Source organism: Nerophis lumbriciformis, linkage group LG18 (genome assembly GCF_033978685.3).
Source record: "Nerophis lumbriciformis linkage group LG18, RoL_Nlum_v2.1, whole genome shotgun sequence".
NCBI lineage: Eukaryota > Metazoa > Chordata > Actinopteri > Syngnathiformes > Syngnathidae > Nerophis > Nerophis lumbriciformis.
This window is the reverse complement of record NC_084565.2, coordinates 27,382,501-27,408,070: the sequence shown is the minus strand read 5'-3', so window position 1 is coordinate 27,408,070 and position 25,570 is coordinate 27,382,501. Positions and strand designations below refer to the sequence as shown.

At 39.7% G+C, this 25,570-nt stretch overlaps 1 protein-coding gene across 1 annotated transcript; it reads left to right on the top strand.

The window, feature by feature from the left end:
• Positions 1 to 7,863: 7,863 nt before the first annotated feature.
• On the top strand, positions 7,864 to 15,931 carry org (oogenesis-related gene). The gene is made up of 6 exons (XM_061978574.1): positions 7,864 to 8,029; positions 8,098 to 8,172; positions 12,811 to 13,021; positions 13,102 to 13,250; positions 15,628 to 15,735; positions 15,826 to 15,931. Exons 1-6 carry the CDS (start codon positions 7,979 to 7,981, stop codon positions 15,844 to 15,846), a joined length of 615 nt encoding a protein of 204 aa, XP_061834558.1. The 5' UTR covers positions 7,864 to 7,978; the 3' UTR covers positions 15,847 to 15,931.
• The last annotated feature ends 9,639 nt before the right edge of the window (positions 15,932 to 25,570 follow it).

Genomic DNA, 25,570 nt, shown 5'->3' with positions numbered 1-25,570 from the left:
ATTATGTCAGACCCACTCGACATCCATTGCTTTCGGTCTCCCCTAGAGGGGGGGGGGGGTTACCCACATATGCGGTCCTCTCCAAGGTTTCTCATAGTCATTCACATCGACGTCCCACTGGGGTGAGTTTTTCCTTGCCCTTATGTGGGCTTTGTACCGAGGATGTCGTTGTGGCTTGTGCAGCTCTTTGAGACACTTGTGATTTAGGGCTATATAAATAAACATTGATTGATTGATTGATTGATAAATAGTCATGAAAATAAAGAAAAGGCATTGAAATGAGAAGGCGTGTCCAAACTTTTGGCCTGTACTGTATATACATTATTATCTTTTCACCTTTTTTTCCATCACCTTGATCCAAAATGTTGGTGCTGTGTGTGAATGCTTAAAGGTGAACTTTGATGACCTTATGACGTCTGTGTTGAGCGAAGTGTTCAAAGTTAATTTGCCGTTATAAAAGTGAAATAAACCATTTTGTTTTTTTGACAGATTCTTCATTTATTTCAAACAGCCTTATTATTCAAATGTATCTGCTGTATTTATTTTATATTAACATTTATGATGTCTTTTTTTATAACTTACATATTTAAATGGGTAAAAAAGGTGCGTGTACCTTCCTTCCGTTCATTCTATTTCCAATTTTTTAACGCAAATCAAAAAATTAAATTAGGGCCGTTTTTCGATTTTTATTACATATGGCAGATTTGAAAACAAACAAAAAGGGGTTGATTTTCATAAAAATATTGCCATAAAATTGGATTTTGTGCTGTTTTCCTTTTATGGAGTTTTATTTTTCCAGATAAACACAGAAATCGAAAAAAATTAGCAAAAATGCGTAGTTATCTGTGTGATGACAAATTGAACCGGAAGCAGTATTTTAGCCTTTAATTTGCGTTTGGCATGTTTTTAGCACAACGGTAACATCTTTGTTCAGCAGGAGTCCTAAAAAACAAGTTACGGACCATTTTGTTCTATTTTAATTTCTGAAACAAAAGTTGGACAACTATTTAATGACACTTTTTTATACATAGTGTCAGAATAATTGTATCTAAGTTATCACAAAACTTTGTGTTTCAATGAGTTCCCGGCTAGAAGGCAAAAGCTGTCTTCGAACCTACCAAGAAGAAGGCTTGTAAAACTCCACTGTGTAGGATGGGAAGCAACATGAAGGTGTTCTGTTTCTTTCATGTATTGTAATCAACAGAAAGATATTGTCTTGACCCGAGATCTATAAAGCGAAGAGGAAGCAGGACCTGACTCCCCTCCAGGGACCTCTTCTTTGAACTGTTTTACAACCTTTTCTTTGAACTATTTGTAATCAAAGGCGATGGCTGTTTACGACCCCCGACCCTTAGAAACAGCTGTTGCCATGTAATCAGGGAAAGTCCAAATAAAAGAGGAGGCGTACAATCTTTCGCCAGAACGTGATGGAGACTGTACAAGAGTACAACCCAGACGCGCTCTCCTCAATTGAGCCAAGTTTAATTCTGTCTCTGTTTAATTCCTTGCTTCTTGTCTTGTTTAATAGATGTCATCAGTGTTTGAACCTGACACATAGGACTCCTGCTGAACAAAGTTATGCTAAAAACATGCTAAACGCAAAGGAAAGGCTAAAATACTGCTTCCGGTTCACTTTGTCATCACAGATAAACACACATTTTTGCAAATGTTTTTTGTGTTTATCTGGAAAAATTCAAATCCATAAAAGCAAAACAGCACAACATCCAATTTTATGGCAATATTTTAATGAAATTCAACACCTTTTTTGTTTGTTTTAAAATCTGCCATATAAAATAAAAATCGAAAAACGGCCCTAATTTTATTTTTTGATTTGCGTTTCAGAATTGGAAATAGATCACGGACCGTACACGAACCAAAAATACATTTTCAAATTTACAAAAGCACCCATGTACAAAAATTGATTCACATCCGAAACAAGATTCTCATTTATTGCAAGTGAAAATCAATTCATAATTTGAAAAAAAATTAATAACATTTTTATTAAGAATCAATTTTTAAAATGTGTAAATTCGTATGCATGCATCTTAATAGATGCATATATACATCGTACGCCAGCAGCCAAGTAGAGCTTTTGTAAACGACAACTTGTTTTAAATAAAGTTGTATTATCATATTTACCAACCAAATAATCTATTACGAAAACCAGTTTCAATCGAAAAATGCTGTGATGCGAGAATTGATTCTGAATCAAATCATCACCCCAAGAATCAAAATTAAAACCAAATCTTTATAACCATACTGTATTTATGTAATATTTATTTTGACTCATACTGTGGCCACTTTATATTGCATTTTTCATCACTTTTATTTTTTTTTTAAACATATTTTTTGTTCATATTTTTTAAAAACATGCAATTATTTAGGGGGGCTTAATATTAACCCCCCCTGGACTCTAAACTGCTGTGTGCTTTCAATGTATTTATTTATTTATTATTACTGCAAAAGCCACCATGGGGCCAAAAAAAAGTTGCGAGTGCCAGCACTTGAGTAAAGAAGGGGACAAACACTATTGAATTCCAAAATATAACTTGTCGCAAAGCACGAAATACGCACGTCTTCAGCAGGTAGAGTCTTCAATAAAGGTAAAAGTGCATATTGTGCATTTTTTTTCTGCATGTAAAACTATAATTATTATATATTAAGTGTTTGTGTTCATAATTTTTGGTGTCTGTAACGTATTCATCAGATTTACATTTATTCTGTTATTGTACAATTCAGTCTTTATCGGAACGGATTGCAAACGAAAAGGGACTTCCTGTCCTGTAAAAAGTTAGTAGGAGTAAAATCCAACATTTTTACATGCATGTTTCTGGGCTAAAAAAAAAAGGGTTAAAACACTTGTCCCAAACTTTGCTGCAATTTAAAGAGTCAGTTGGATGATTTAGCAAATACAAAATTCTAAACTTAATTGAAATTAAAATGGTGTTCCAATAATGCGCTGAAAATAGCTTTATGAAGTCAAATATTACAAGTATAAATAGTGTGAATGTGAGAAGAGAGGCCGCAACAATGCAATGCTGGTTTATTTCGGACGCCACACAAGAACACACTCGGTTTCCTTAGCAACAAGAAGTAGTTAGTGGCAGAAGGGCATGTGTTTCTTTATGGCCACACGGAGGCGCCGTTTCAGCTTGCTGTCGGATTGTCTGCGAGAAGACGACGTCCTGTCGGTTTCTGAGTCCTGGCTTTGACTCCCGCTGGCTTTGACGTCCTCCGAGGCGTCGCGAGTACTCGCCTCGTCCAAGTTCGCCCGCCGATGTTGGCAGAGCAGCTCCTCCTCGTTGGCCATCTGCGGGCTCTGACCTAAGGTGATGAAGCCGTACGGGGTGGTCACCTTGGTTAAGTGCGGCAGGGAGAGCGCCGCCCTGCTGGCCGGGTCGAAGCGGTGCTGGGCCCCGGCGTCCGGCCACGGGTCCGACATCTCCCTCTGGAGGCGGCTCCCTCTCCTCTGGGTCAGTGGGGCCGAGACGCTGCGCTCGGCCTTGCGCTCCGACACCTCCAACCCGGACCTCAAAGAAGAAGAGGACGCGGACGACTCGTTCCCGGAACTCTCCGATCCGTCCGACGGTTCCCCGTCGCTCTCCTGAGACCTGAAGGCGTTCTGCACCAGCAGACTGGGGATGGTGAACTGAGGGATGCTGTCAGGGGTGAGGATGTTCGGGAAGCTGCTCTCCCGGCTGGACCCCAGGGAACATCCGAAGGATTTGCTGGTGGCCCACAAAAGTGCACGGAGGCCTGCGCTGCTGTGCCTGCGCTCCACGGCGTAATCGTCTGCTCGGACGCTGCTGATGGCCCCGTGGCTGACGGTCCTTGTGACTGCGTTCCTCGCCATCTCTGCCTTAGAAATAGTTGCGTGTGCCGGCTTAAATACTCGTCCACGCGGCGCACGTTGCCCTCCACGGACACGTGACTGTGACCAAAGCAAGAGGCGGAAATCGTCATCTGTTAAGGGGGCTGCGGACAATGGACGTATAATGGCCTTCCCCTCTTCATATGTTAATAAGAGTGTTGCATGAATGAAGCTTCCAAGCATGAGGGACAGCAGCCAATCGCCACTGAGAATGTTCCTCCGTCGTGCTGCGGAAATACAGCGTTCTAAAAATAAGCGCTCATATGACGCAAACATGACAACTTAGATTACGCCAGTCTTTCCCAAATAGTGGAGGGTGGGGGAAACATGCTTTATCAGTATCATGCATGCATGGACTGAAAACTACATATTACGTACAATTGACCACTAAATGGTAACACCCGAATAAGTTTTTCAACTTGTTTAACGTAAATCAATTCATAGTACAAATATATACTATCAGCATAATACAGTCATCACACAAGTTAATCATCAGAGTATATACATTGAATTACTTACATTATTTACAATCCGGGGGGTGGGAGGTTGGGGCGTGGGTGGGGGTTAGGTTTGGTTGATATCAGCACTTCATCCATCCATCATCCATCTTCTTCCGCTTATCCGAGGTCGGGTTGCGGGGGCAGCAGCCTAAGCAGAAAAGCCCAGACTTCCCTCTTCCCAGCCACCTCGTCCAGCTCTTCCCGGGGGATCCCGAGGCCTTCCCAGGCCAGCCGGGAGACATAGTCTTCCCAACGTGTCCTGGGTCTTCCCCGTGGCCTCCTACCGGTCGGACGTGCCCTAAACACCTCCCTAGGGAGGCGTTCGGGTGGCATCCTGACCAGATGCCCGAACCACCTCATCTGGCTCCTCTCGATGTGGAGGAGTAGCGGCTTTACTTTGAGCTCACCTCGGATGACAGAGCTTCTCACCCTATCTCTAAGGGAGAGCCCTGCCACCCGGCGGAGGAAACTCATTTCGGCCGCTTGTACCCGTGATCTTGTCCTTTCGGTCATAACCCAAAGCTCATGAGCATAGGTAAGGATGGGAACGTAGATCGACCGGTAAATTGAGAGCTTTGCCTTCCGGCTCAGCTCCTTCTTCACCACAACGGATCGATGCAGCGTCCGCATTACTGAAGACGCCGCCTGTCGATCTCACGATCCACTCTTCCCTCACTCGTGAACAAGACTCCGAGGTACTTGAACTCCTCCACTTGGGGCAAGATCTCCTCCCCAACCCGGAGATGGCATTCCACCCTTTTCCGGGTGAGAACCATGGACTCAGCACTTCAGTCATCAACAATTGCATCATCTGAGAAATGGACATTGAAACAGTGTAGGTCTGACTTGGTAGGATATGTACAGCGAGCAGTGAACATAGCGAGTTCAGAAAGCATAAGAAAAAGTATCTACATTTGATTATTTACATTTGATTATTTACAATCCGGGGAGGTGGGATGTGGAGGGGGGAGGGTATCAAACCTTGCTTCAAAAAGCTGTGCACTACAAAACGTGCTCAAAGCTTCCTCATTTTTATTCGGAAAATATCAGCACAAGTTGTTGCATTCATTAATTTTTTAGGTTAAAGTTGTACAGTCGTGGTCAAAAGTTTACATACACTTGTAAAGAACATAATGTCATGGCTGTCTTGAGTTTCCAATACTTTCTACAACTCTTATGTTTTTGTGATAGAGTGATTGGAGCACATACTTGTTGGTCACAAAAAACATTCATGAAGTTTGGTTCTTTTCTGAATTTATTATGGGTCTACTGAAAATGTGACCAAATCTGCTGGGTCAAAAGTATACATACAGCAATGTTAATATTTGGTTACATGTCCTTTGGCAAGTTTCACTGCAATAAGGCGCTTTTGGTAGCCATCCACAAGCTTCTGGTTGAATTGTTGACCACTCTTCTTGACAAGATTGGTGCAGTTCAGCTAAATTTGTTGGTTTTCTGACATGGACTTGTTTCTTCAGCATTGTCAGGACTTTGGGAAGGCCATTCTAAAACTTTAATTCTAGCCTGATTTAGCCTTTCCTTTACCACTTTTGACGTGTGTTTGGGGTCATTGTCCTGTTGGAACACCCAACTGCGCCCAAGACCCAACCTCTGGGCTGATGATTTTAGGTTGTCCTGAAGAATTTGGAGGTAATCCTCCTTTTTCATTGTCCCATTTCCTCTCTATAAAGCACCGGTTCCATTGGCAGCAAAACAGGCCCAGAGCATAATACTACCACCACCATGCTTGACGGTAGGAATGATGTTCCTGGGATTATAAGCCTCACCTTTTCTCCTCCAAACATATTGCTGGGTATTGTGGCCAAAAAGCTAAATTTTTGTTTCATCTGACATTACATGGACAAAGATAAGACCTTCTGGAGGAAAGTTCTGTGGTCACATTTTCAGTAGACCCGAAATAAATTCATAAAAGAACCAAACTTCATGAATGTTTTTTGTGACCAACAAGTATGTGCTCCAATCACTCTATCACAAAAAACAAGAGTTGTAGAAATGATTGGAAACTCAAGACAGCCATGACATTATGTTCTTTACAAGTGTATGTAAACTTTTGACCACGACTGTATATATTGTATTGATGTTGCTGATCATTTTGAATTCATCATTATTTATTGAGTTTATTTTTCAGTGTCAAATGGCTCAAGTCAGTCAAATGTATTTTGTAGTTTAAATAAGGATTTTTTTTCAGGCAAGTTGATACACAATAAAGGGGAACTGCACTTTTTGGGGGGAGTTTTCCTATTGTTCACAATCATTATGAAAGACAATACAACGGATGCATTTTTTTTAATGCATTCTAAATATTGAATAAATGCGATCAAGAGTCCGCTTACAATGGAGCTGCTCTATTCTAAGTACTTAAAAAACAGCCAAACAACTTCATTAAGGTTTCATATACAGTACAGGCCAAAAGTTTGGACATACCTTCTCATTCAATGCGTTTTCTTTATTTTCATGACTATTTACATTGTAGATTGTCAGTGTGGAAGTGTTTATATATATATATATATATATATATATATATATATATATATATATATATATATATATATATATATATATATACATTGTCTTTATATTCCAGCGAGTTAATCCGTTTTGTCATTTAACATCAATTAACATTGATGTTCATCAACATTTAACATTGTCACGTTATCGATGGGAAAATTAATTTTTAGACAATATGATTTGCCTGAGCGGCCAGGAGACACCGAGTGTAACACGCGGTATAAAATGGATTAGAAAGGAAAGATTAAAAAAAATAAATAATTAAAACACTTTTTTTTTAAACTTGGGACTTCCCGTGGGCTGGATTTTGGATGCTGGGGGGGCTGGATCCGGCCCGCTGGCCGTAGTTTGGGGACCCCCTGCTCTAAAGGCTTAGTGGCCACATGCGTGGACAGCACCTTTTAGCTCTTATTTCCAAAATTGTGTACACTACTGAATTGGGGTCTTAAGTGCTTATGTGGACACTTATACTCCCATCTTGTGGTTTCTGAAGAGTATAACATACAATGGAATTTGGAAAAAAAAAGTGTAAAAATAAAAATGAGCATGTCACTGAACATGAAGTACACGTTTGTTACTTATGGACTAAGTACATCATATAAAAAGATGATTCTTAGTTTATTTATTCTTATTAGGGTCCAATAAGCCCAAATAGCAAAGAGAAAAAAAAAAAAAAAAGCATGTAAACAAACAGCTTGGACCTTACGAGGTTAGATAAAGGCATTCTAATACCACTTAAGATAATGTGTTGAAATATTTGTATTGTATCCATCCATCTATCAAGACTATTGTTTACTTTTACTATTATGGTCTGTACGCCAATTGTTTACAATCACTACTTCCGGGCATGACGCGGGGCGTTGGTCACGTGATAGCTTGTTGCTGCCTGCTTGATTGTTTCCGCCTCCTGATTGGCTGGCGCTGATTGCAGCAGGTGCGAGTGTGTGCTGTGATTGGCTGCTGTCCGAGGGCTTCTGGGTACATTGGAGCGGGTTGGTAGGCCGCCATTAAAGAAGCGTCCGTTCGGCCCAATTCGGCAGGCCTCTTCGGTCCAGCGCACCTCTGACACGGCGACAGAATGACGGCTGAGCCCCGCGGTGAAGCAATGGCGCAGGACGAAAACACCGAGGTAACGACATATTTCTTATTTAGGAGGAAGCCTGGTTTTAACTGTTAGTTTGCCGCCCTCTGAAACAGGGCGCGGTGGAGGTGAGAAGACATGGAGTGCTTCGCGCCGTGCTGCGGGGCCTCTTCTGGCCGTTTGGCATCGTGGTACGTGCCGCTGAATTGTTACGAACTTCAACACAAACTGCATCTTTTAAGTCTGTATTCTTTTGTATGCGCGTCTGAAGTGTGTGCTGGTTTACTTAATATCTACTTTTTGAGAGGAAGATTAGATTATGGCTTTGATTGAATTGATTGAAACGTTTATTAGTAGATAGTACAGTACAGTACATATTCCGTACAATTGACCACTAAATGGTAACACCCGAATAAGTTTTTCAACTTGCCCCCTGATAACTGAAGATAATTAATATGTATGTATATATAGAAATGTGTGTGTGTGTGTGTGTGTGTGTGTGTGTGTGTGTGTATGTATATATATGGCGCAGTGGTAGAGTGGCCGTGCGCGACCCGAGGGTCCCTGGTTCAATCCCCACCTAGTACCAACTTGTCATGTCCGTTGTGTCTTGCTCAGGACACTTCACCCTTGCTCCTGATGGGTGCTGGTTAGCGCCTTGCATGGCAGCTCCCTCCATCAGTGTGTGAATGGGTAAATGTGGAAGTAGTGTCAAAGCGCTTTGAGTACCTTGAAGGTAGAAAAGCGCTATACAAGTACAACCCATTTATCATTTATTTATATATATGTGTGTGTGTGTGTGTGTGTGTGTGTGTGTGTATATATATGTGTGTGTGTGTGTATATATGTATGTGTGTGTGTGTGTATATATGTATGTATATGTGTGTGTGTGTATATTAGTAATGGGTTGACGAGGCGTCATGAAGCGTTTTCGACACATTGCAAAACTGTGTCGATACTGTATCATTAAATACTGACATCTGCTGGACATTGAAAATCCCTACAGGCAACCTATGGACCGACTCAACTGTGCCACTGTTTACAAGTGTAATCCATTCACCATTTTTGCACAAAATAATGAGACTAAACTGTTTTTGATACGGATTGACATATTGGACTAAATGTAGGCTACACACGTTCAATATAACTACTTTTCAGTTCATTGAATTCCAAATGGCAATTTTTAAAGCATGCACAACTATATTTCAGTACAATACTTCTTGTTTGCAGATGTCAGAAAACGTAGCAGTAAGCAAATCATGCACTGCTTTAAACCTCTAAATCAGGGGTCACCAACGAGGTGCCCGCGGGCACCAGGTCGCCCGTAAGGACCAGATGAGTAGCCCGCTGGCCTGTTCTAAAAATAGCTCAAATAGCAGCCCTTACCAGTGAGCTGCCTCTATTTTTTAAATTGTATTTATTTACTAGCAAGCTGGTCTCGCTTTGCTCTACATTTTTAATTCTAAGAGAGTTAAAACTCAAATAGAATTTGAAAATCCAAGAAAATATTTTAAAGACTTGGTCTTCACTAACTGACCAAGAAACAGATAACAGATTTGGTGTCCAGTTCAAAGTGTGACATGATTTATTTAAAAATTTGAGAGTTGACATTTGTATTTTACATGAGTTATTATTTGTACAAACATGGTGCAAAGTAATTCATGATTTGTTAAAAAATGTTAGTAGCTTGCTAGTTAAAATGGGATATTGTGATTTCACAAGACTGTCTTGAAAATGTTCAATTTGAAAAATGTGCACTTAGAGAAAATATAAAAATAAAGTGTTGCATATTGATATTTATCTGTTTCTATATATATTTATTGTGAGAAATCATTAAGATGATCAGTGTTTCCACAAAGATAAATATAATTAATTATTAATAATAACATAGAGTTAAAGGTAAATTGAGCAAATTGGCTATTTCTGGCAATTTATTTAAGTGTGTATCAAACTGGTAGCCCTTCGCATTAATCAGTACCCAAGAAGTAGCTCTTGGTTTCAAAAAGGTTGGTGACCCCTGCTCTAAATGCTTAGTTGGCCAAATGCGTGACCTAGGGTTCCAGCTTCCTCCATCCTATTCAAGTCCATTGCATCCTTGAGCAAGTCACTTCACCCTTGCTCCTGATGGGTCGTGGTTAGCGCCTTGCATGGCTACGTTTACATGCGTCACAATGCGTTCGATGTAATGTGGCACACTACTTTTGATGTGGTTCTAGCTCAAGACGGCGTCCAAAACGCTACAAGGTAATGCAGGAAGTAACTTTACTAAGGAAAGCAACAACCAGCACCACGTGAAAATGACCTTTTATATTAAATAGGAAGGGGCAACATTACACAGCATACATGTACACATACACACACTTCTACCACGTGGGAATAACTACATCAATTATTGAGGTGACAAGCTTTCAACCCTATAATACCCTATTTGTGGACAGGACACAAGATGGCCATCGAAGCACATCCAGTCTCCTATTAATTAGTGCTGAGACTGAAAAGATTCAATAGAGCTATCTGTGAACTGCTGCTGGTCAGCTGACAAACAAAGCTGAGCTAAAATGCTGCTTTGAGTGCGTTCTTGCTGACGTCACTAAACTTGGCAACAGGCCGGATAGGTTTTTTTTGTGTGTGTAAACTTACTTTCCCGATTGATAGTTTAATTTACTTTTTTGGTGAAGTTGAGTAATTTTCAGAACATTGGTTTTTAATTATTATTATGCAAAACTAAATTTCCTTACCCGTTGGTACCTACTGTTGTGTATTTGGTGTCCTAAAATTTTGAAATCACACTATGGACGGATTGTGGAGATGAAAGCTAGGCAGTGTCGCTGAAAACAGTATCACGTTTTGTTATATTGATCGATATCGACAATTGATATTTTTTTGACTTATTCAAGCCTGTTAATGCAATTTCCTACTTGCCAAGTGTGCTAGCTATCAGCGGAGAAGGTGTCTGGTAGCAAGATAGGATCAATATGGAATGCGCTCCCAACAGGTGTAAAAGAAAGTGCATCTCTACCCTCCTTCAAAACCGCACTAAAAGAACACCTCCAGGCAACTACAACCCTAGACTAACACCCTCCCCCCACCACATCCCACCTCCTCGGATTGTAAATAATGAAATGTATATATACTTGTTCTTATGCTTTCTGAGCTCACTGCTCGCTGTACATATCCTACCAAGTCAGACCTACGCTATTTCAATGTCCATTTCTCAGATGATATAATTGTTGACGACTGAAGTGCTAATATCAACCAACCCCCTCCACATCCCACCCCCTGGATTGTAAATAATTCAAAGTATATACTCTGATGATTAACTTGTGTGATGACTGTATTATGGTGATAGTACTGTATATATTTATAGTTGAAAAACTTATTCGGGTGTTACCATTTAGTGGTCAATTGTGCGGAATATGTACTGTACTGTGCAATCTACTAATAAAAGTCTCAATCAATCAGCTACGACAGTACAATAAATGCAGTCGATTATAGTTGGTTTCAGTTTTGAGACACTAGATGGCAGTAGTATATAAGCCATCAAACACTACACAGTAGTTTGGAAGCAACTAATTTAACCGACACATTGGAAGTGTCCGGTTAAATTGCCACACTGTCTGTATTAAAACCAACAAAACTAAAGATATATGTTGGGTTGATCCATCAAGATATTATGGTTTCTCTACTCTCCATGCAGAGATTCCACACTGCCACAGCGAGACAGAGATGGCGCAAACAATCTTGGTAGTTGATTCTATTACATGATTGGCTGTTCGCTTGTCCCTCCCACTGCAGTGACATTTAATGTTTGCTGGGTTCCCAGAGGGCAAGTGACTTCATGCAATAAATATTGCTTCATAATTTTCCCTTTCCAACCCAAAAATATAAATGTATGGGATGTTTTATCGATTGCATCTTCATATGCATATCGTTTTATCTGTCTAGCCCTAGTGGAGATATTTATAAACTATTGTGCCTTCCTTCATACTTCCAGGAAACTTTTGCGCATGGCTGCCATTGTAGTCGTATGATGTCGTCAATTGGCTCCTTTTTTGCTAACCTTGTTGAAGTGGGGCAGATTGGTTTGCACATGTATCCGCTGCTGTTGCCATTTGCAATACAAAGTAGCGTATTGTTCTAACTTAATCTGCCAGTAGACTTGCTATTGAAGTGTTTTTTTTAAAAACAAAGATAGCGGGGATAAGACTGTCGCAGTGGAGCCACCTCAAGAATACCCACTGAACGGCGCGTTCTGATGAGACGGTCAAAGTGGCTTAAATGGTCTGGCAAACAATTTATGCACAATTTTGACCAAAGGACCACCATTACATTATGTAGACCATTGGTCCCCAACCACCGAGCCGCGGCCCGGTACCGGTTCGTGGATTGATTGGTACCGGGCCGCACAAGAAACTTAAAAAAAAAAAAAAAAAAAAAAATTATTAAATCAACATAAACACAAGATACACTTACAATTAGTGCATCAACTCAAAAAACCTCCCTCCCCCATTTACACTTTCACACTAATTCGCACAAAAGGGTTGTTTCTTTCTGTTAATATTTCTGGTTCCTACATTATACGTATATCAATACAGTCTGCAGGGATACAGTCCGTAAGCACGCATGATTGTATTTTTTTTATGACAAAAAAAAAAAAACATATTCCCCCCCCAGTCCGTGGGACAAAAATGTTCAAGCGTTGACCGGTCCGCAGTTACAAAAAGGTTGGGGACCACTGATGTAGACCACAAGGAAGTGTTTTGAGTAGGGGAAAATAACCCCTTTAAAGCATCAGTGGATCATAAAACCATGTCGATGCTTTCTTGTAGGTCCATGCTTGGCGTGGTTTTTGGTGGGTGCTGGGCTACAGGCAGCCTAAGCAACAGACAGTCCTGACCTCCAGTCCTGCACGGCAGAGCCTAACCGGTCGCAAGCGTCTGCGCAAGGTCACCCGCCTGCTGTTGAAGATCCTTCCACGCTGGGTGCACGGCGCCCTGGGTTACCCTCTCTCGACTGGCATCGGCCGCTCCCTCTCCCCAGGTGAGTAGTGCCGACCTGCGTCTAATTTAGACAAAAGGGATGCATTTTGATTATTCCTAAAGCCTTTTTTCCCTTAACAGAAAAAAGCGTCTCTCCCATTAAACCGTGTGGGAAGGGCAGCAAGCGGAAGCAGGAAGATTTGGATGATGAGGAAGAACATCAGACCTGGGTGGAGGTGCTTTCTCAAGAGCTCACTGATGAAGATTCTGAGGAGGATCCAGACTATGAAGTTAGTAATTGCACTTTACTTTAGGGCTCTCTGAGATCCTAAACTGTTAAATGGGCTTTGTCATTATGCATAGCAACAAAGGGCTGGGTGGGGCGCTCACCACCCAGAGCGCAAGAGACAAAACAGTGGCAAGACTGTAGAGCTGCAGCTATCGAGTATTTTAGTAATCGAGTATTCTATAGAATATCCTGATCGATTGAGTAATCGAATAAATCATATTTTTGCTAAATTAAGGTTTAATTATGCATGTTAAGAAGTGCCTTCAATTATTTCGTTTGGCCTAATTGTCTTATTTCCTAAACGGCTGTTTTCATTATTGAAGGCTGACACACACAGCTCAAATGCGTCCGTGGTTGATTGTGCCATTTTCGTGTGCGCTCACAGCCCTGTGGTGTGACCGCATAAATGAAGTTCTTGGCTCTTGTGCGTTTTTGATGATTATACGGTGCCGTTTAAATGTTGGTTTCTCCACGCAAATCCGCTGAGCTGTTTTCAACCTGCCAATACATAAACAATATAAAATAACAGTTTTAATTTTTAAGAATGCAATGCAGTTCATTGCATGCAAAATAGTAATCAATGTAAATGTTTCCATCATAACATTTTTGAGATGAAAACACAAATTATTCCCTGAGAAAGTTAAAATAAAACTATATTAGTATCAAAAATAAAACAAGAACCGTTCATAATATCAAACATTAAAAGTGGATTAGGTAGAGCCTTTAATACTGAATTTGAAATGTGCAACTTCATATTCAGAACCAATATGGCTGACAGGAACTTGGCACACAAGTGTGAACACTGAACAAGGGCCTGGCACTCTTACATTCTACAGAGACTATAGTGGCTGCAAGTGTGAGCTATCCAAGTAGCCTGTGGTTGCATGACTTGAATAACCAAATAACTTTGCACGACTACTTTCGCGTGGTTACTAATGAAAGGCTAATTGAACACGACTGCTCGGATAGCGTTTTCAACACCTTTTGGCTGCATTTGATGATTTCGCGGGAGTGAAAGAACACATCTTGGTTATCATAATGAATTGCATTTATTTTACTAAGACAACTTTTGCATTTACATTTCATAATAGATGACTTACCTCGCCTCCGGATGTCCCTCAATCGGATGCTTTCTCGACAAGTGCTACAGCATCGAACTTGTGCTATTGTGGTATGCGAGCTCCACTTTGCTATGTTTGCATACTACTGCGATTTTAGTGTGAAGTGTTCCCACACCTTAGACAACTTTTGTCACATCTTAATTCCCTCGTTTTGCTGTGGCTCTTGTCCTTGGCTTTCTGCGGCGTCTGCCATTGCGAGTTATGTCGGCGAAAAATGTTTCTAAACTCAAGCGTATTTAAAAGAGCGGTGTTATGCAGTGCCGGGGGCGTATGATCTGTGACGTAAACACACTGTGCAATATCTAAAGCAGTGGTTCTTAACCTTGTTGGAGGTACCGAACCCCGCCAGTATCATATGCGCATTCACCGAACCCTTCTTTAGTGAAAAATAAAATGTTTTTTTCAAATTCAAGACAAAGTTATGTTTTTGGTAACACTTTAGTATGGAGAACATATTCTAAGTAAAAAAGACTTAATTTAGAGTTATTTGGTTAGGGGGTTAGGGTTATAAGGCCATGCCTAATAAGTACTTAATAATGACTAGTTAAGAGCCAATATGTTACTAATTTGCATGTTAATAAGCAACTAATTAATGGTGAATATGTTCCCCATACTAAAGTGTTACCAGGTTTTTTTTACTGGAGCACAAAATGAACCGTGCATGAACATCACCTTGTTCAAACAACAAAACCAACACAGTGCATAAACTCACAACAAATTACACACCTGCAAATCAGTCTGACTTCTGCTGTTGCCATATCCGTAATACGCCGATAGGGAGAAGTTTGTATTTACACGATGAGTCGGGTGTGTTTTGACCTCCACCGAACCACTAGGGTTTCATCGAACCCAGGTTAAGAAGCACTGATCTAAACAGTCCGTGCGAAACGTGAGCTTTGACTACTGTTCACTAAACGAGGCAAAATGTCATAGAAAAAAACCCCAAAAAAACACTGACGCCTCGAGGCAGCGAATATTCCTGGAATATATTTTGTAATCAAATTACTTGAGGAATTGTTTCAGCTCTACAAGACTGCTAAACATGCAAAAATACATATTTTTATTAAATATATTTGGTAACGTATTGCACATGTCCAGCAGGCTGCAACGGTGTAACGTATTGCAAGTCATGCTTGAATAGTCTATCAGCGAATTACCGCATGGTTACTTTACTAGTGAAGTCAAGGTTGGCTGTGAGACTGTCGTTTAACAAGCGCATGTGCAAACCTCCACTTTCTATCCCTCAAATGTTTCCAGCCCAGTTCTGTAGAGACGGTGAGTGAGGAGTACAGCTCTCACAACAGCGCTGAGGGCGACCTGGAGGTTCAGGGCAAAACCCTAGTCTTGGTTGAGGATGTCAACACGGTGAGATCTACTTGGATACACTTGTGTCATTTAAGTAGTTTGCGGTTAAATACAACTGAAGACTTATGCCGTTTTTGTTTACATTTGCAGGATGCTTTGCTGCCATCTTAAGCCTGTCCTGATGTTTGAAGTCATGTCTTTTTGTATAATGTAAGTTTTATCATTTGCAATAAAACTTACTGAATTTAACACATCACACGCGCGCAATATTTTTGATTCCACTTTTGAATTGCTTTTTAAAGGAAATGTAGGGCCACAAGTCTGTTGTTTTCCCAATATTTACCTGCTCAGTGGCATTGTGGTTAGAGTGTCTGCCCTGAGACTGGAAGGTCGTGAGTTTAAACCCCGCCGAGTCATACCAAACTATAACAATGGGACCCATTGCCTCCCTGTTTGGTACTCCGCATCTTTGGGGGTTAAATCCCCAAATGGTTCCTGAGCGTGGCCACCGCTGCTGCTCACTGCTCCCCTCACATCCCAGGGGGTCAACATGGGGATGGGTGAAATGTGGAGGATCATTTCACCACACCTAGTGGGACTTAACTTAATTTTTTTACTTAAGGAAACGTTAGGTGAAATTGACAATTTGTGGCTCTACTTCGTTTCTGACAAAACCAATGCAAATGTGGACTTTGGTTTGTTAAACAGACTAAACTTAATTTAAGTAGTAATGTCTCGTTCATGACAAGTTGTATTTACCTGTTTGCAGCTGAGCTAAGGCTATTCTAGTTGAACAGTTTGATGTTCACTTTGCTGCCACTAGATGGCAGTAATTGTTTGGATTTAGAAAATATGCAAGTCTCAAACGTGTTGAGTAATTTGTGTAGTTTTTCATTGAAAAATTGGTGCAGCATTAAGCAAGAGTGATGAAGCAAACATGGCTTTGTTTCAAGTGCTTGATCTGTGCATCCATCTTTACTGCTTGTGTTTTTAATGTTGCCATGTGACTTTTTGGAATCATTTCAGACATTTTCTTTGTACACCTCAAGGCAATCTGTATGAGGTGTGTTTGTAACATGTAGGTACCCTTTTAGTGCCCTTTGACAGCTATATCAGCACCAACCCACACAGGATCATTTGCTTTTGACTTGTACGTCAGTCATGGAGCAGCTCTTGGTTCTTTTACCTTCACGTTTCCTTCTCTTTATGTACACATGTACACTTGAGAGGCAGAGGGAAGCTTTGGAATGAACCGGCTATAATCCAGCATGCTAAATAGGAACCCCCTCCCTCTCCCAAAATTCCACAAGCTCGTGAGTGCGACTAAGCCTGTGAAATTAGCAGCTCCTTAACTTATTCTAACCTCAGAGCTATTTTGGGGCTCCTGAAGTTTGCAGTCTTGCTGGTGTCATCTTCTAGAAGAAAGATTTGATCTTTGTGGAGCCAAACCCTGCCACTGCCTAACATGATTTATCCTTTTAATACATGGAAGTGGCTCAGAGGGTAGCGCGGCCGTCCAGTAACTTGAGGGTTCCTGGTACAAATCCAGATTCTGCCATTGTCCTTGGACAAGACACTTCAGTGCACACTGGAATTATTTGCCGGTTAGAGGCAGTCGACGTACTTTACCTGGTCAGCAGTGGCTACAAATGTAGCTTACCACCCCCAAAGTATGGGTTCTCACTGCAAAGCTCATAGTGTCGAGAAAAATACTATTCACAAAAAAAAAAGTGTGTGTGTATATATATATATATATATATATATATATACCGTATTTTTCAGAGTATAAGTCGCACCTGCCGAAAATGCATAATAAAGAAGGAAAAAAAACCATATATAAATCGCACTGAAGCCAGGCCAAACTATGAAAAAAAAACTGCGACTTATAGTCCGAAAAATTATTTAAATTACACACACGACTGGCAACGTTTTTAAACTACTTTAACCAGGAAGCACAGCTCCACACAATGCTCTTAGTAAACTTCCTGGAATTTTTCACAAGTTTAGTGCAAAGGTAGACACTTTATAGTTTTTGCTTGAATTGCTGGTTTTTATTACATTTTAATTCATGCAGTGACTTTGGACACTTGAATGACAGTGGAGGATGTTACTTAAGGTACACATGGCTTGTCCACTAACAAGTTGTATGGAAGATTATTTATATATATATATATATATATATATACATACAGGTAAAAGCCAGTAAATTAGAATATTTTGAAAAACTTGATTTATTTCAGTAATTGCATTCAAAAGGTGTAACTTGTACATTATATTTATTCATTGCACACAGACTGATGCATTCAAATGTTTATTTCATTTAATTTTGATGATTTGAAGTGGCAACAAATGAAAATCCAAAATTCCGTGTGTCACAAAATTAGAATATTACTTAAGGCTAATACAAAAAAGGGATTTTTAGAAATGTTGGCCAACTGAGAAGTATGAAAATGAAAAATATGAGCATGTACAATACTCAATACTTGGTTGGAGCTCCTTTTGCCTCAATTACTGCGTTAATGCGGTGTGGCATGGAGTCGATGAGTTTCTGGCACTGCTCAGGTGTTATGAGAGCCCAGGTTGCTCTGATAGTGGCCTTCAACTCTTCTGCGTTTTTGGGTCTGGCATTCTGCATCTTCCTTTTCACAATACCCCACAGATTTTCTATGGGGCTAAGGTCAGGGGAGTTGGCGGGCCAATTTAGAACAGAAATACCATGGTCCGTAAACCAGGCACGGGTAGATTTTGCGCTGTGTGCAGGCGCCAAGTCCTGTTGGAACTTGAAATCTCCATCTCCATAGAGCAGGTCAGCAGCAGGAAGCATGAAGTGCTCTAAAACTTGCTGGTAGACGGCTGCGTTGACCCTGGATCTCAGGAAACAGAGTGGACCGACACCAGCAGATGACATGGCACCCCAAACCATCACTGATGGTGGAAACTTTACACTAGACTTCAGGCAATGTGGATCCTGTCCCTCTCCTGTCTTCTTCCAGACTCTGGGACCTCGATTTCCAAAGGAAATGCAAAATTTGCTTTCGTCAGAAAACATGACTTTGGACCACTCAGCAGCACTCCAGCTGGTGTCGGTCCACTCTGTTTCCTGAGATCCAGGGTCAACGCAATTGTTGCCACTTCAAATCATCAAAATTAAATGAAATAAACATTTGAATGCATCACTCTGTGTGCAATGAATAAATATAATGTACAAGTTACACCTTTTGAATGCAATTACTGAAATAAATCAAGTTTTTCAAAATATTCTAATTTACTGGCTTTTACCTGTATATACACACATCCACACATATATATGTATATATATACCGTATTTTCCGCACCATAAGGCGCCCTGGGTTATAAGCCGCGCCTTCAATGAACGGCATATTTCAAAACTTTGTCCACCTATAAGACGCCCCGTGTTATAAGCCGCATCTAACTGCGCTAAAGGAATGTCAAAAAAACAGTCAGGTCAGTCAAACTTTAATAATATATTAAAAACCAGCGTGATGTGGGCGCGCATGGAGTCGTATATCAACATGGACGGAGCTGCGTGAAAAAAGCCACCCGGCCTCTTCCCGTAAACTTACCTTAACCACTCGCTCATCTTTTCTTCATCCATCCCTTCGAGTTAGCTTTTATGATAACGCCGGCTGGAAAGGTCTCTTTTGGCAAGGTCTTCCTTTTGAATATCACCATGGGTGGAAGTTTCTGGCCATTAGCATGGCAAGCTAGAACCACAGTGAAGGATGACTTCTCATTCCCTGTGGTGCGAATATTCACCGTACGTGCTCCCGTTGTATCCACAGTGCGGTTCACAGGAATATCAAATGTCAGTGGAACCTCGTCCATGTTGATAATGTTCTCTGGCCGGATCTTTTTTTCAGCTATCTTGTTTTTACAATATGCACGGAAAGTAGCCAGCTTTTCTTGAAAGTCTTTAGGCAGTTGCTGTGAAATAGTAATCCGTGTGCGGATGGAGAGATTGCGTCTTTTCATGAACCGGATCCCTGTCGCTTAGTAGGAGCCATTTTGTGGTCTTTACAGATGTAAACACACAAAGGAAATGAAACGTACGGTAATATCCGCGCGCTTCTTCTTCTTCTACGCGGGCGGGTGGTTGCTTACAGTAGAAGAAGCGCTTCCTGTTCTATGGGGGTGGGTGCTTACCTTGGCGGTTGCTTGCGTAGAAGAAGAAGCACTTCCTCTTCTACGGGGAAAAAAGATGGCGGCTGTTTACCGTAGTTGCGAGACCGAAACTTTATGAAAATGAATCTTAATATTAATCCATATATAAAGCGCACCGGGTTATAAGGCGCACTGTCAGCTTTTGAGAAAATTTGTGGTTTTTAGGTGCGCCTTATAGTGCGGAAAATACGGTATATACATATACATATATATATATATATATACATACATACATACACACACATATATATATATATATATATACATACATACATATATATATACACATACATACATATATATATACACATACATACATATATATATATACACATACATATATACATATATATACATACATATATATATATATATAAATATACATACACATGTATACATACATGTGTATGTATGTATATATATGTATGTGTATATATATACACACACACATATATATATATACATTTATATATACACATACATACAGTATGCATGTGTATATATGTATGTATGTATGTATGTTATATATATATATATATATATATATATATATATATATATATATATATATATATATATATGTGTGTGAATCAGTATCGATTCTCATTTTTTTTTAAATCTTTTTTTTTTTTTTTAATTAATCAATCCAACAAAACAATACACAGCAATACCATAACAATGCAATCCAATTCCAAAACCAAACCCGGCCCAGCAACACTCAGAACAGCAATAAACAGAGCAATTGAGAGGTGACACAAACACGACACAGAACAAACCAAAAGTAGTGAAAAAAAAATGAATATTAACAGTATCAATATTAGTTACAATTTCAACATAGCAGTGATTAAAGATCCCTCATTGACATTATCATTAGAGATTTATTAAAAAAAATAAATAAATAAAAATAAAAATGAACAATTGTGTCAGTGGCTTACACTTGCATCGCATCTCAAAAGCTTGACAACACACTGTGTCCAATATTTTCACAAAGGTAAAATAAGTCATATTTTTGGTTCATTTAATAGTTGAAACAAATTTACATTATTGCAATCAGTTGAAAAAACATTGTCCTTTACAATTATAAAAGCTTTTTACAAAAATCTACTACTCTGCTTGCATGTCAGCAGACTGGGGTAGATCCTGCTGAAATCCTATGTATTGAATGAATAGAGAATCGTTTTTAATCTGAAAAATATCATTTTTAAGAATCGCGTTGAATCGAAAAAAAAAAAAAAATTCGATTTATAATCGAATCGTGACCCCCCAAAATCTCCTCCTTTAGCAGCTTGTGATGTATTTAACAAAACAAAACAAACTAAACTAGAAATAAATGCATACTTTAATACAAACTGTGAGTTGTAGGTACAAACATTTTGTCAATGATTTGGCAAAAGAAGCTTACTATCTTTTGCTTGTGTTGAAATACATAGTAGAAAGTAGAAAAAAAACCCAAAAACTTTATTTTCTTCGTTTACTGAAAGGAGCTCTCAGAAAAAAGTCTGAGACCCCTGTTGTAAATTATTATGAAAATAATTTGAATATATATTTTTTACACTTATTTTAATGGAGTTACCTGCAAAACTGTATTAATAAATCCCCAAAGGGTTAACACCGCAAGCTTAGTTTTAAGGTCTGCATTTTCTTTTTCTGTAACCAAAACTAACCAAACTGTGGATGTAAAACCGAAGTAACCCGCGTTTATGTCACACTCTTACCTTCGTATAGCTACTAGTAATTTAAGATCACGTTTTATTTTGTTGAATTTATCTTAACTTCCGGCTAATGCAACTTTTTGACTTGCTTCATTCATCTCAGATGTTTTGTCATTTTCTGACGTTGAGGTGCAACCTTTCCACCTTACTCACACACACTGTTGTGAACTGTGTGTGCGTGTGTGTGTGTGTGTGTGTGTGTGTGTGTGTGTTGGAAGCTTGGTGGTCTCCAGGGGGGCTTTGATGGCTGTCTGAAGCGTTTTTGAAGGGTAGCCTGCACGGTTGAGGCAGCCTTGGGAGAGCATCGACCTCTATCACTACTCTTTGTAGCCAGCTGGAGGCGACTTGTTAAAGGACCAGCAGCACCTTTTTTATTCCTTATTTTTCTGTCGAGGGCGGTAAATGTAATGCACGGCCTCAGGTGTGCTGTTAAAAGGGAGAAGTTAAACCTTGGTGTTGTAAGAAAGATGCAGAGTGTCTTTTTCAGGGAGGAAGCAAGAGTGCATCAAAAACCTTTTGAGGCGCACACACACACACACACACACACACACACACACACACACACACACACACACACACACACACACACACACACACACACACACACACACACACACGAAGAGAACCATAGAACTTGGTGACACCTTAAATGATTGGAAGTGCAGACTAAACTGTACCCCCCAGAGTCAAACTGCTATTATATTCTGCATGATGTTGTGACATTCTAATGGGTAAATTGTGCATTTTTACCACCTGCCTGATTACCAGCTGTCGCTGTGCATCCAGAGCATAAATCCTTGTCTGGAGCAAGAGAAGGTGCTGCAAGACTATTTATTGACACGAGAGCAGAGGTCCCCAACATTTTCTATTCTAAAAAGCTCCTTTGACAAACTAAAAATGGCTGAGAGCTACTTATTTTAGTAACCTGTATTCTCCTCACTTATCCAGGCATGTGATTTGACCACAATGAAAAAGACTGAAAAAAATTCCGGGGGTCTGGGGGGCGAGGGGGGGCGATGCCCCCCGAAGCTCCTGGTTTTTCACCAATTTAACATGCTAAAATTAACAAAGACAGCACCATTTGAAGAAAATATTTTAGTGTTTAAAGACATGAAAACATCATTAATAGAACATACATAACCCAATTATCCTAATGAATCACTGTATATGGTTCAGTCCCAACAGTATTTAGTCACTAAAAAATTATCAGTTGTGTAACAGGTTTGCCAAGATTTATTATTATACAAAATATATTTTAAAATTAAGACTATTACATGATATATGCTATCAGAAAGTAGCATAAATTGTAAAATACATAACCACTAATAACAATTCACAGTTTTAATGTATATGCCTAATTGCCTACAAGTTTAGTTATAAATATAACAAAATACCAAATGTAAACATTTCATTCTTTTCGCCAAAATAGGATATACATTTATGAAAATAATTAAACATGTTTAGTATTGTTTACTCATATTTGAAAATAGGAAATAATAATAATGTGAGGACACTGACATATTGCATGAAACAAGTGTGAAAATATTTACCTTCAAGATTGTTACACCACTGACAATATTGTTTCAAGAGACTACATAAGAACTTAATGTTACAAAATAGTATTATATGCAAATTTATTTCAAATAAATTGTTAACTGGAATCAATAATGCAACTCTTTGAATTTCTGTAATTTCATAATATATTTTCACGTGGCTTTTTATTTTTTAGAAAAAACCATTTATATTTCGCAAAGCAATAATTGGTTAATATTTAAAACAAACATGCGTATTTCGCAAGCAAATATTTTTTAGCTTACCTCATTATTAACAACCCTGTCTGCAACTGAAGTGGGTTGTTTGGACGGATCTTTCCTCTTGATGTCTACGGCAGTTGTCGATGTAAACAAAGGATGAAGTCCGTAAGGTTTGCTCACTTTCGGTTGACATCCAAAAGTACCAGCTAGTGAAAAGTTTGTTTTCCTTGCTTCAAGTTGTTTCATATGTTTTTGGCGTTTCGCATGTACTTCCAAAGCCTTGAAACCTCGTGATCCATAGTCAATATTATCATGACACCACGTGCACAAAACCTTTCCGGGACGATCGATTTTCCGAATAAAATCACCGAACAAAGTCGTAACTTCCTTCTTCCCAACAGTATCAGTGATTTCCCTTTCCATCCAGTCCCATCAAAACTTATTTTTGACATGTTTATCAATTTCTTTTACTCGTAAAGCGTCCTTTCTCTCGAGAACCGACATCGTTTACATATGGAAAATGGCGGTAATAACCATTATGAATGATGTTATTAATGTCATCATTCATAACAGATGTCCTGATTGGTCACAAGGAACATATCGACCAATCAACTACGGCGTAATATAAACTACGTCTCGAATCTTGATTTAGGGTCGGAAAAAAAAACCGGAAAAACGGGAGATAATTTTTTTTTCTTCCCGAGATTAAAAGACGAAATTCCGACTTTAGACGGAAAAATCACATGCCTGCTTATCTTAGCTTGTTTTGCCCAGAACATGAACAAAAACTCACATTTTGTATTAAAACAGCACTAACAATATTGTTTATCTGCATGCTGTATTTTAATATGCATACATTAACTGTAATGAATTTCATAGCCATCCATCCATCCATCCATCCATTTCCTACCGCTTATTCCCTTCGGGGGCGCGGGGGGCGCTGGAGCCTATCTCAGCTACAATCGGACGGAAGGCGGCTAGCCAATCAGTAAATTAAAACTAACTTTAAAACACTTCGGTCATCACTCAACATTAAAGTGTCTGTTTGCCACTTGCTTAAAAGTTATTGTCTCAATTATTATTTATATGTATATATACAAACCCTGTTTCCATAGGAGTTGGGAAATTGTGTTAGATAGACCACTTTGTCAACAAATGCGTGAGCAAATTGTTGAACAGTTTAAGAAAAACCTTTCTCAACCAGCTATTGCAAGGAATTTAGGGATTTCACCATGTACGGTCCGTAATATCATCAAAGGGTTCAGAGAATCTGGAGAAATCACTGCACGTAAGGAGCTAAGCCCGTGACCTTCGATCCCTCAGGCTGTACTGCATCAACAAGCGACATCAGTGTGTAAAGGATATCACCACATGGGCTCAGGAACACTTCAGAAACCCACTGTCAGTAACTACACTTGGTAACATCTGTAAGTGCAAGTTAAAACTCTCCTATGCAAGGCGAAAACCGTTTATCAACAACACTTAGAAACGCCGTCGGCTTCGCTGGGCCTGAGCTCATCTAAGATGGACTGATACAAAGTGGAAAAGTGTTCTGTGGTCTGACGAGTCCACATTTCAAATTGTTTTTGGAAACTGTGGACATCGTGTCCTCCGGACCAAAGAGGAAAAGAACCATCCGGATTGTTATAGGCGCAAAGTTGAAAAGCCAGCATCTGTGATGGTATGGGGGTGTATTAGTGCCCAAGACATGGGTAACCTACACATCTGTGAAGGCACCATTAATGCTGAAAGGTACATACAGGTTTTGGAGCAACATATGTTGCCATCCAAGCAACGTTACCATGGACGCCCCTGCTTATTTCAGCAAGACAATGCCAAGCCACGTGTTACATCAACGTGGCTTCATAGTAAAAGAGTGCGGGTACTAGACTGGCCTGCCTGTAGTCCAGACCTGTCTCCCATTGAAAATGTGTGGCGCATTATGAAGCCTAAAATACCACAACGGAGACCCCCGGACTGTTGAACAACTTAAGCTGTACATCAAGCAAGAATGGGAAATAATTCCACCTGAGAAGCTTCAAAAAATGTGTCTCCTCAGTTCCCAAACGTTTACTGAGTGTTGTTAAAAGGAAAAGTCATGTAACACAGTGGTGAACATGCCCTTTCCCAACTACTTTAGCACGTGTTGCAGCCATGAAATTCTAAGTTAATTATTATTTGCAAAAAAATAAATAAAGTTTATGAGTTTGAACATCAAATATCTTGTCTTTGTAGTGCATTCAATTG